General features: G+C 38.0%; 1 protein-coding gene across 7 annotated transcripts in view; it reads left to right on the plus strand.

The window, feature by feature from the left end:
* The window catches only part of REEP1 (receptor accessory protein 1), a 71,574-nt gene that overhangs the window by 52,168 nt on the left and 6,343 nt on the right, over positions 1-13,063 (plus strand). For 2 of the 7 annotated variants that reach the window (XM_058182914.1, XM_058182910.1), the window contains 2 exons: positions 8,333-8,368; positions 12,444-12,583. In XM_058182914.1, the coding sequence (XP_058038897.1) occupies positions 8,333-8,368; positions 12,444-12,583 (176 nt within the window). Of the gene's footprint in view, positions 1-8,332; positions 8,369-9,173; positions 11,835-12,410; positions 12,584-13,063 lie in introns of those variants that run through there. The other 5 variants (XM_058182909.1, XM_058182913.1, XR_009155059.1 and 2 more) reach the window with 4 other exon arrangements.

The following is a 13,063-nucleotide window of genomic DNA, read 5'->3' on the forward strand; positions in this document are numbered from 1 at the left end:
AATTAATGAACAAAAGAAAAAAAGATTGTTATGTATATTCTTTTATTGATTTATTAAACAAATATATGAAGCTGCTCTTCTATTAAAGGATCTCTAGGTGGCAAACAGAGATACAGTATAAACGAGCAATGAGCTGCATTGTCACAGTGATTAGAGTGCAGTACTTCAAGCTACTTCTGCTGCCTGCCGGCTGCCTGCAGTTTGGCAGTTCAAAATCTCACCAGGCTCAAGGTTGACTCAGCCTTCCATCCTTCCGAGGTGGGTAAAATGAGGACCCAGATTGTTGGGGGCAATATGCTGACTCTTTAAACTGCTTAGAGAGGGCTGTAAAGCACTGTAAAGCGGTATATAAGTCTAAGTGCTATTGCTAATCAGATCTTCACAGTCTTCTAGAAGGGCAGCAAGGTAGGGGCTTGTCTGTATCTCAGGGTGGAGGCTATTCCACAAGACAGGAGCCATGAGAAAGAACTGATGCTGCCTAGGTCCAGCACTTGACACTGCTTCACCAATGGGACCTGGAGCAGGTCCATTCTCCTTACATGAAATTTGGCCACAGGCCATATAGGTTTTAAACAGAACAACTAATATTTGAATTGCACCCGTAAGCAGCAGTATTTTGCAAGTGCCACTACATTCTTGACAAGCTGAAACTTCCAAATGCTCTTCAAGGACAACCCCATGTAAAATGCATCTATGTACTTTATACACTAATGCAATCAGAAAGTGACTGAGTGACAATAAGCAGTGTCTCCTGATCTAGGAATTAGTGCAATTAGAGCATATTATGTATTTGGGCAAAAGCCCTTCTAGTCTTGGCTACCATCTGCAGCAGTTCTGAGTCCAGGAGTATTCCACCCACTTTCCTCTGTGTCTACAATTGCTTCCAATTTATATTTTTTCTCCTCTTTTACCATATAAGAGGGGAGTACTACTTGTGCATGCAGAATTCAGGGGGAATCCTCTTTCAGCAATAAAGAGTGATGATACAGGGTGAATTTTCATTGATGCTGGCAATTACAACTTGAGTATAACTGGGTTTATTTGCTTAATTACTGGGAAGGAACCAAAAAATTTTTTATACAATTTCTTGAAAGGCCTTTTGGAATAATAATAATAATAAAAAAAATGTTGAACGGCATGACAAATCCCCTTCTGCAATTCTAGCCTTCTCTTGTCTATATGCATCTGCTGCTTTTTTGTATATGCCCTTTATTAGTTCAAGTTGTTCTTTAAGAGGCTTTAGGCAGCTTGCCTCTTGTGCAGAAAATGTGAAACATAAGGGATGGTGCTTTTATGCCTCATTGTTGGCAAGACCTGAGAATGGAATCTGAAAGTTGCTTGGAACAAAGACATAACAGTAGTGGTGTGTGCTGCATTGTTGTTAAGGAAAAGCTATAATATCAGTTCAGTTGCCTTGTCGATTTGAAATATTACATCTCAAATATTGTCATAGCTGATTAACCATCCCAGATTCTCTGTTAGTGGCCAAATGATACAAGGAAAAGAAATGAAGTAGCACTGATGATGTTACCAAGTTGGGTAGTGAAATGTCTGCAAGAAAAAAATATTTAATAAGTATAAGAGGGCCTTCCAAAATTTGGAAATGTGGACTTCCTTTGTCTGAAATTATATGATTGGTCAAATCTTCAATCATGTAATTTCAAACATGTGGTCCAAAAGAAGCCGAGCTATTTCCTAGGACATTAGGAGATCCTTTTCAAGGCATAAAATGACTTACTTTGGTAAATAAATCCACTACTACCAGTATGCTTATATATCTTTGCATTGGGGGAAGATTTGTGATAAAATCTAGGAGAAATAGTCCCAGGGCTGTGACAGAGTCACTAGTTTCTGCAATAATCCAACCCATTTACCAAGAATTGATTTACTGAAAGACAGGTATGACAAGAGGAAGTACAATCCTTAATTAAGTCTGCACAGGGGCAAGACCACCAGAATTCACTGAGATCTCTATATTGGGTTTTAAACACCCCACCCACCCCGCAGTATCCTGTTGTTTTGTTGTTATGGCGCAGCTGTAATACTGCTCCCCCTAGGGGAAGAGGAATGTATAGCAATAACACTTAGACTTATATACTGCTTCATATACCAAATTGGGGGCAATATGCTTACTCTGCAAACCACTTTGAGAGGGCTGTAAAGCAATGGTAGGTTTCTACCGGTTCTCCCCAGTTTGGGCGAACCAGTAATGGCTGTGGCAGGAGGCTCCGCCCACCCACCCGGATGTCATCATGAATGCTCTGCACATACGCAGAAGGTTCTGCACATGTGCAGAAGGTCTGCGCGCGAGTGCTCCTGGTTCCGAACCAGTAGCAGAGGTAAGAGGAACCCACTACTGTTGTAAAGACTGTGAAGCAGTAATGCTATTGCTGTATATTCCTCTTCCCCTAAGGGGAGTAGTATTACAGCTGCGCCATAACAACAAAACAACAGGACACTGCGGGGATGGTGGTGTTTAAAACCCAACATAGAGATCTCAGCGAGTTCTGGTGGTTTTCATTGTGCAACAGCTACCCTCCTATTACTATGAAAGGCACACAATTGTTGGTTCCTGGAGGTAATCCATTAAGGCCCTGGCATAAGCATTCAATATTGCTATGCACTTATCCCAAACCAACAATATTCAATATTGCTATGCACTTATCCCAAATCAACAATCTCTCTTCCTGATTCACTTTTTCAGGTTGGCCTGATTTATTGTTTGGCTAAAAGTTGCATGGCTGGGGCATTGTTGGTGAGGAAGGTGACTGTGGCACATTAAGTTCCAACTTATTTGAGAGGGTGTTTAGACATTTGTTTTGGGAGCCTGTAATGTAGAAGATGTAAAAATCAAATGGAAGAAAAAAAATATGCCTGATTTGCCAAGGTTTGATCAAATTCATATGATCTGTGGGAATTTGTGTAGGCAATTCCTTCCAGCAAGTTTCTACATTGCTGAAAGGGAATTTTTACCACCAGCAAATCCTTATTAAAAAGTATCATAGTTATTTTCAGCTGATTTCTGCTGATTTGATTAAAAGATACATGGCAATAAATCTGCCACTCCTTCTTTTCCTACTTAGAGCAGGACTGTTTCTAATACCACTTCTGTAGCCTCTGTCTGTACCACAGAGGGGCTGGGATAGCAGAGAAAAGCAAACACTACTTTTTATTCTTAAAATGCTATTTGTTCTTAAGTTGACCAGGAGATTGCTGATTCTTTGTTAACAACTGAAACAGCAATTCTACGTGATCAACAAAATTAGGGATGAATTTTTGGTGGAAATTAGCACAGACCAAAACTGTTGCACATCTTTCACATTTTGGGTGTTTCTATGCTTTTGCCAGATCCATCTGTATCCCTTTACTTAAAATTATGTATTCTAAATAGTCTTATTGAGGTAGGTCAAATGCACATTTTTTTTAACTTGGCAAATATTTTTTAGTTTTTGCAATATATTTCTGACATGATTGACATGCAAGGAAGGATCTTCAGAATAAACCAAAGTATCACCTAAATATACCACAATGTATTTGTCTAAGTCATCTGAAAATATTTCATTCATGGTTAACTTGGCTGACGGGCATCACTGTGTATTCAAACCTAACATATCTTGTATTAAGTGCTATACAAATATTCATGTCCCTCTTTCATTCTGATTAGGCTGCAAACATTTCTAAATTTTAGTTTTGTAAACATGAGTACCTTTTACAGTTGCTCTATTATATCTGAAATAACTTTAAATGGATAATGATCCCTAATTGTTCCTTTGTTCAGGTCTTTGTAGTCATGAGCAGAATGCAGGAGGCTCCCTTCTTTTCCTCCAGTGTAGCTGCTGCATGCATTGTTATGTCCTTGGTAAAAAAAAAAGTTGGTGCCAATGCCGGTGAAATGGAAGGATGGATGAACCCTTTTTGATGTTGACATGCAAATTTTCCTTGAAGATGTCTAACTTGCACATAGATATAGGGTATTGTCTCTTTGCTGAGATTTGGGCTCCTGGCTTTAAATTGATAATGTCATTGCATTCTCGGAGGTGGCGGAGGTTATAATATGTCTGCTTTTTTTTCTCCAAGCACAGCTGCAAAGTCTAAATATTTTTTGGTAGTTTCAATTCTCCCTTGTTCTGCATTTTGTTTGTGTTGGGGGGGGAGAGGAATAAGTTTGCACTGCATAAGCAATGCTGCTGGCATTTAGGAAAGGGGAATGAGAGTTTCTCTTGTGCCCAACTTACATTTGAATCGTAGTTGAAACCACTCTATTCCAAGATAATGGGCTCTTGGAAGGAAGCAGTCATGTACAGCATTCTGAACTCTCTGTGATCTTTGATTATCAATTGCAAAGGAGGCATGTGCTGCAAAATTAGCTCTGCTTGTTCATCAGTGACTATCATTGGACTTTCTAGAGCCCAAGGAGGCAACTTTAATTTCTGTATGGCTTCTGTACCTGTGCAACTAGTAATGTGCCCAAGCCTACCAGAGCAGAGAGTTCCACATTCTGCCTGGCATATAGAATAACAATTACAGGATTAATTAGGTACACTTGTCTGTAGTTGGCTGTCTGATTTCTCCTTTAGGTTGAGAGCGTTCCTTCACAGTTCCTAGGTGTGTGTGGATGGAGTTTGCTATGCAAATTGGGTACTTGCTGATTTTTGAGTTGTTCTGATTTGCATGGGTTCTCTTCTGTTGGAGCCTAGGGAGATATTCAGAAGGGGGGATAGGAGAAGACAGGTTGTAAGGTTTCAACTATGCAACTATGCCTTTCCAATTGTTGGAAGAAATGTCCATCTGGGTCCAGTTCCAAGTGGGGAAAAAAGACACTGGAAACACGGAGACTGCTTGGAAAGATGGTTTAATGCTGGATGGAATCACATGGTTTGAGTTCCTGAGCAGAAAAAGGGCTGAGATCCTGAGAATCCCTGGGTTTTAGATCTTCTCTGGCTTTGAACTTCCTGGGGCACATGAAAAGTATCCTGATTGGTTGCTTTTGGAGGTCATAGCTAGCCTTGCTGGCTGATGTAATCTTCCCAGGTGCGATGTGGGGAGTTTCTGTTGCTAGATGGGCCCTATTGTGTTGCAGATGATGATCCATTGACAAAGGGGTGGGTGGGTGGGTTTCTGCCTCTGGTGCATTGACAAAGGTGGGGTGGGGAGGCAGAAAAGTGAGACCTGCTTTGTCTTTAAAACATGTTTCTCCATTTCTCATCCAGGGAAATATATTCTGCCTTTTTAATATTTCCTAAAATATTTCATTCTTCTAGGAAAGGGGTGGGTGCTAACTTCCTACACAATCAAGCATCTATTATTACCCAACATTATTACAGTTCTTTCAGGTTATTTAGGGTGCCTTGCCTCACCAACTCATCTCTCAGCTCTTCAGCAACCCTTTTCTGCACTGGTCAGTCAGTGCCAAGTCATTATGCACTAGAAAAAAAAAGTCTGAAATATAGACTTCTATTATATATAAGTATAAAAAGTGGAAAGAGGGGCACATAACTAAGGCAGAATATCAGCAAATAGCCCGAGCCTGCAAAGATGAAGTGAGGAAAGCTAAAACTCATAATGAACTAAGGCTTGCAATAAAAGTCAAAAATAACAAAGCTTCTTCCAACATGTAAAAAAAAAGAAAACAGTCAAGGAAAAGGTGGCAAAAAAGTGACAAGCAACTGGGAGAAAGCAGAACTTAATTCGTTTTTTGCATCCATCTTTACACAAAAGGAAAAAACAGTCCAATCTATCAAAAACAGTATCATAAAACACAGATTAGGAACACAAGTTAAATTAGTTAAATTAGGGAAGAAAACGGTAAGAGAGCACATGTCCATCCTAGACAAGTTCAGATCATCAGGACCAGATGGATTACACTCCAAGGTTCTGAAGGAACTGGTAGACGTGATCTCAGAATCACTGAATTATATTGGTGTGACCCAGGCCCAGGTAGGAAAGACATATATCTTTCGAAGATCCTGGAGCACCAGGGAACTACCAGAGGACTGGTAAAGAGCTGATGTAGTTTCCTTCTTCAAAAAAGGGGAAAAAATAGATCCAGGAAGTTACAGACCTATCAGCCTGACCTCAATACCAGGGAAGATACTGGAAAAGATAATCAAGCAATGAATCATTGAATACCTAGAGGCAAACAAAGTCATAATCAAAAGCCAACGCAGGTTTGTCAAAAACAGATCATGCCAGACAAATCTTACTGCATTCTTTGACAAAGTGACAAAATTAGTGGTACAGAGGAATGCTGTGGATATAATTTACTTGGACTTCAGTAAGGCATTTGATAAAGTAGACCACAACCTACTAATTGATAAGATGGATTCAGAACTGGCTGGCCATCTGCATTCAACAGTAGTCCTCAATGGAACTGCATCTACATGGAGGGAAGTATGCAGTGGGGTACCTAAGGCTCTGTTTTAAGCTCATTATTCTGTAACATCTTCATCAATGATTTGAATTAAGGGTTAGATGGGGAACTCATCAAATCTGCAGATGACACTAAGCTGGCAGGAATAGCCAAGATAGGCCTAAGATACAGAAGGATCTTGACAGATTTGAACACTAGGCTTATCTAACAAAATGGAATTCAGTGATGAAAAAAGTAAGGTTCTACCTTTAGGCAAGAAAAACCAAATGCACAGAAACAGTGTAGACGTTACTGAGCCAGTAGTAACTGTAAAAGGGATCTTGGAGTCCCAGTGGACAATCACTTAAATGTGAGCCAGCAATGTACTACAGCTACCAAAACAACCGAACACAATTCTAGGCTGCATTAAGGGACAGAATCAAGAATCAAGATCACATGAAGTGTTAATACCACTTTATAATGCCTTGGTAAGGCCACACTTGGAATACTGCATCCAGTTTTGGTCGCCACGATATAAAAAACATGTTGAGACTCTAGCAAAACTGCAGAAAAGAGCAACAGAGATGATTAGGGGACTGGAGGCTAAAACATACAAAGAACAGTTACTCAAATTGGGTATGTCTAATTAAATGAAAAGAAGGACTAGGGGTGACATGATAGTAGTGTTCCAATATCTCAAGGGTTGCCACAATGAGGGAGTCAAAGCCCCTAAGGACAGGACAAAGAAGCAATGGATGGAAACTAATCAAGGAGAGAAGCAACCTAAAACTAAGAAGAAATTTCCTGATAGATAGAACAATTAATCAGTGGAACAACTTGCCTCTAGAAGTTGTGAATGCTCCAATACTGGAAATTTTAAAGACAAGATTGAACAATCTTTTTCTAAAATGGTATAAGGTTTCCTGCCTAAACGGGATTGGATTAGAAGTCCTTCAAGGTCTCTTCTAACTCTTCTCTTCTCTTCTCTTCTCTTCTCTTCTTCTCACTCCTACCCCCACTCCACTCTACTCTGCCCTGCTCTGCTCTGCTCTTCTGTCTCCCCACTTCAGCTTTTGGATTTTTCAAGCAATGATGTGTTATATGGAATCTCCAAAGTGTCCTCTGAATTTGTCCATGAAATCCTGGTAATTGTCCAACTCTAGAACTTTGTCACAATGAATTGTATGACCAATACAATGTGCTGTTGCTGCTTGAAGTAAATACTGCCCAAGCTATCGACATTTTTTATAGTGACATTTTGAAAATTGATCACCCATGCACTTACCTGCTGCTGATGTTGCAACAATGCTGCTGCAAGGTCTTGGTGGATGGCAAAGTCCCCTGGGGATCAGAGGACATTCCAAAAAATCCTGTCCTTAGAAGACATTATGAGATTTACAAGATTGAGACTTACCTTACTTGGGAGATGTAGTAGAAAACATAAAGTTACATTACCAAAATCTTGTAAGTCTGAAAGCACTCTCCTTCTATCCCCTTTACAGTCTCAAAACTAGAGGGAGTCTCTTCTGAACCTCTTGCCCATCTATATTTTTGCTGCACGCTAAATTGCCTGTTAAGTAACTGTTTTCTTGGCAGTATCTCATTGCCCTGTCTCTCAACGTCGTTCCCACATATCATTACATATATTTACAAACCAAAAAACATTAAAAAACTAAAAAGGAAAAAAAAAGACCAGAATACATCTTCTGTAGTAGCCAATATGTGGATAGATAGGAATCAACATCAGACAAACATCAAGCAGAAAACAAAAAACTACCAAGAATAAAACTGTAGTCCCACCAAAATTAGCAGGGCAAATTATTGTATATAAATAGGAAGAAAACCCCATACTCACTTGCACTGATGGTATAACCGTTGGAGAATGAAATGTCTCCAAGTAAACATCAAAGCTCAGAAAGAACCAAGGACTCCACAATTTTTTTTCTAAAAAAGCATTTTTAAATATGTGGCTTTTTTTTCCAGAATACACATGTTGTTCAGTTTGTCAAATTGTGCAAGGTGAGTGTGGATTATTTTAATGCAATCTATATGACTTTTATAAGCATTAATACTTGCAGTTTATATTTATATCTGAATTACAATATTTGTAATATTGTATCCTAATATTCACAATTCAGTCTTAAATGGTTGTTGATGTGATTTAGATAGGTACCTGTGAGCTACACTACCAGTCTGCAATTCTGGCTGAGAAATGTTCTTTTTGCACACAAGTTTTGAACAACACTGTCAGGTTCTTTAGACATTTAAAATTGAAATTTAGGATTTGCTTTGATGTGATTCTCACTGAATAAGAAAGGGTAACTTTAGTTAATAAATGTAATATCCGATAGCATGTTTTTCAAAGAAATCCTAAATCAAGCTGACTTACTAGGCTGTCTCTTGATACCGATAGTCCTTGAGCTATGATCATAAGGGAGCCTGGCTAAACTTGCAATGCTCTTAAAATGGGTCCAGTCACATGATCAACCCAATTTTACATTTTTTGTGGTAATCGTTGAATGTGGCAGCCGTAAATTTGAGCTCATTGTTTGCTATGAGTGAAATTTTGCCAAAAGCAAGAAATAAGTGACCCCACTTAGTTTATCAGCTCAGACAATCTTACCCAGGTGCTGCCATTGCTGAAACAGCATATTGAAGAACTCATATTCAGGAAATATAATTTTGGACAGGAATGGGAAAATCTTGACTGGCTAATAGGCTAAATTAGGACAGCCAGTGGAACCAAAATAAGATTGTATGAATGAATCCCTTTCTCAAAGGCTCTACCACTTTAATCAGTTGACTCCTTTTTTACCTTTTCCAGTTGAAAATAATAGGAGGAATGATGTCAGCCCCAAACTGAATATGATGGAAATGAGATAAACAGATCTGGATGGCATTGGTTCCTGAAAACTCTGATGAAGGAAGAGTATCCCCTTCTAATCGCTGGGCAAAACTGAATGTCCAAAGTTATTGTTAGGTAGCAGTTCATTTTTTTAAGTTGACATTCAAGATTAGAAGAATTATTCAGTGAGGAAAAAGATGAAAAAGATGACTCTCTAGTCATAAAATATTGTCATTGATATTCATACCATAATATCTTCCATTTGGTCCCTTCTCCAAATGCATTGAAGAAAAACACCAGCCAGAGGTCAATGCCAACTTGTGGTGTGGGGAGCTGTACCAATTCTAACAAATGAAACTTTGCTTCTGTGTGTGCGTGTGTGTGTGTGTATGTGCGTGCGCGCGCACCGGTACATATGTAACACGTAACACATGTAAAATTGCAAAGTAATTCACTTATTCTATTTTTATAATAAATGTAACTTGTATAATTCAATGGAAATGATGCCTATTATAAAATGATTATGCTCTTTTTATGGAGTTCTGCTTTGCATGGAGTTCAAATTTCAGTTGCTTTTGTTTTTTGCGGTAAATTGCTGGGAGGCAGAGGCCAAAGGGCGGGGGCCAGTAGGTGGGTGGGGCTACATTCAGTGTATAAGATGCACCTAAATTTTCTCTCTTGGGGGGGGGGAAGTGTGTCTTATACTCTGAAAAATACGGTATTTGCTTAGTACTTCCTTAGAACAGGAAGAACCTTGTGTCCTTTCAAAGTAGCTAAGTGCATTTTCAGCAAAGTAATTATTCCCTCACCTTCCAGAGCTCTAAACCCTCCAGATACCACTGTCTTGCAATTCCTCGTCAGAAGCAGCACTTGCAGATAATCTCAAATTCTCTCCTTCTTTGGACAGGAATTATCAAACATCTGGTCTCCTCACTGGCTCTACATTCTGCTGCTGTCCTTGGCTCTGCTTTTCATGAAACTATCTTTGCCATTTTCCCCCTGGCTGATAGTTCATTGCAATTGTCCATACATAGTCTGTTTCTATATTTATTTCTATATTCAGCTCATCCACAGAGCACAAGTAATATTAAATCTTTTTTTTTGCTCTGTTTGGTTTGCTTCTTTGAATGACTTTGCTTCAAATTTGTGCCGTGGTTTTATTTTCCTTTGGAATAAAAGCCTTGTGCTTTTGTTTGTTATCAGTAAAATAGGCAAGATGTATCATTTTAGTCCAGTATAATAAGGGACATGCAACTGGGGAAGGGATTTTAATTATCAGAATGCCAGAAGCTTTCTATTTGCTCTTTAACCTCCCTAGGAGAAATTCAGCTCGATTTGGGGTGGTCAAGTTTTGTAAGGAATGCAGTGAGTTGTAAGTCTTTGTAAGACTTTTATCCTTATCCCAATGCAAGCAATAGGTGTTATCATATAGGGAGATTGAGGGCCAAAAATGAGTTGTAGGATGTTAGAGGTAGAAATAGAGGCTGAAAATTGGGGATTTTCAGCCTTTAAAATGTTGTTGAATTATAGTTCCAAGTATCTCTCGCCAAAAGTACTGCATCTGTATTTTATATCTTTATATTTGGGAACTTTATTTTACAACATAGTATGTAGGAAAGCAAACATGAATCTATTGATATCTTAAGGCTTTTTTTTTGCTTTAACATTTCAGCATCTGCTTGTGTTGTCTGAGAAGGACAAATCCAACTATGCATCTATGTATTTAATATCAGCAGAATACTTATGGTGGTTTTACAACTTAGAATTATTTTCTATTATTTTCTAAAAAGTGACATTTTTGTGCTCCTATGATTCTTGCATTGAATATTTGCTTCATAAATCTTTGGTATTTTATATAAAGTTATTTAGGATAATTATCACACTATATATTTTCTGTATCTAAATAATACCTTTGAAACGTTAAATGTTATGCTCAAAAACCTTTCTCAGCCAAGGAATATGGCTATATATGCTAGCAAATGCTTTCTTGTTCATTATTTTTATTGTTTTTCTTTCCTTTTCTATATACCTATTTTGGGACTCCGATGTAAGTGCTACTGATTGCACGAGTGACTTTCAAACAGGAATGCATAAGAATGCATTATATAACTAAGAAATGCTTATTCCTAACTCATAATATATTGTATGCATACATATATTATTGCGTGTGGTATAAATAATCTTTGTTGTCTTATTTGATTAGCAGTAAAATGACGATAGATACACATCTTTAGTTTTTCTTCTAATCAGGATGTCTACAATGCTGTTTCTATAAGGCATGCATTAAAACATTGATAAAATCTAATACGTACTATTGACTAATTGAGATGTGCCAAATCTGTCTAGATGTATTGTAAATTAATTAAATAACAAAGTGTATGAGACTTTTTATTGGTCTTGCTTTGCATAGCTATGAAGACAGCAATGTTTTTTATAATGCTTTGTAAGTGGTTCATAATTCTTTATAACGTTCTTAATCATGTTTATCATATATGTTGCAAGGAAAACAAAATTTAATCAATAGAGAGGACATTATGTGTTCTGGTGTGTTCCTGAGGAAGTGTACAAATAGTGAGAGAAGAGTGATGACTTGCAGGCCATCTCCAGATTTCAGCCTTCAACAAACATAGTTCAGGCAGAGTGGTAGGAGCTCAATGAGAGAGGGAGGGAGGGAGGGAGGGAGGGAGGGAGGAAGGAAGGAAGGAAGGAACATGCTGCTACAGATTGTCTGGAAATGGTTCAGTGCTACAGCCCACTTTTTGTTTTTAAACATGCACACTTCTCCAGAAAAAAAAGATAGCCTGGAAGGCTAGAGAGGATAGGAGGGAACATTCTCATCAACTTGCTTTCTATTAAATTTATATTTTGTTGTTGGCCATGCTTATTGTGGCAGTTAAACTCATGATATTTGATTTTCAAGTGTGCCAACAAGTGGCAAAAAAAGTTGGAGAATCCTGCCATTCAATAAGTAAACAATTTTTTCTGGAGATTATGTAAATTGGAGTTAAACACAAAATTTAGGAAAGTTAAATCCTTTTAACAACTAAACCAACTAACCACTAAACAGCAGGCAGCTTAAATGATTGATAAATCACGTTATGTAATTTTACTCCATATTATCTCTGGAGAAAGCATGGCCTGGACAATGGCTGCTGAAAGTCAGTTTGCTGACCACCTTCTGTGATCTTCCATGTCCTGTTTCTCTTCATTATTTAGATGTTAAATGGATGCTATAAGTGGTTCAACTAGATGGTGAGGCAAAGAATGAAAAGCCACTTGGAGCAAACTCTAAACCAACTGACATTGTGTTGTCAGAGGATGAAAAGAATGGCTCATTGGATAGCACATCCAAGCCTAAAAGTTCCCCCCCAAAGGACCCAATCATTGAGGTACTTCCATATTGGAAAAAGGCTTTAAAGCCACACTTACTTGTAATAACATGTTCTTTTTGTAGGACTTCTGTGCTTTGTTTCTTAGTTTTGGATAGTGGCAGACAATTCTCTCCACAGCTGGAATGTCTGCCTTTGGTTATGAAAGTAGCATGTCCTCATAGTTAGATAGGGAAGAGAAAGGATTAGAAAATAGGTGTATTTATGTATATATTATTTATGAAACCTGTATAATTAGAAAACCATCATTATAAGCCAGAAAATGTTGTTTTAATTTAATATTTAATCTAGCACATTGAATCATGTGAATTATTAATACTGCTGAAAATTAAAATGAGCAATACTATTCAGACATTATGACAGTCCTGCACTTGTTAGCTTATTTTCTTACATACCATATTTTTAACTCTTGACAATCAAATCTTTTTCAATACCTTAAACTGTAGACTACAGTGTTAGTTAGAATAAAATATAATGTTA

Source organism: Ahaetulla prasina, chromosome 4 (assembly GCF_028640845.1).
Source record: "Ahaetulla prasina isolate Xishuangbanna chromosome 4, ASM2864084v1, whole genome shotgun sequence".
Classification (NCBI taxonomy): Eukaryota; Metazoa; Chordata; class Lepidosauria; order Squamata; family Colubridae; genus Ahaetulla; species Ahaetulla prasina.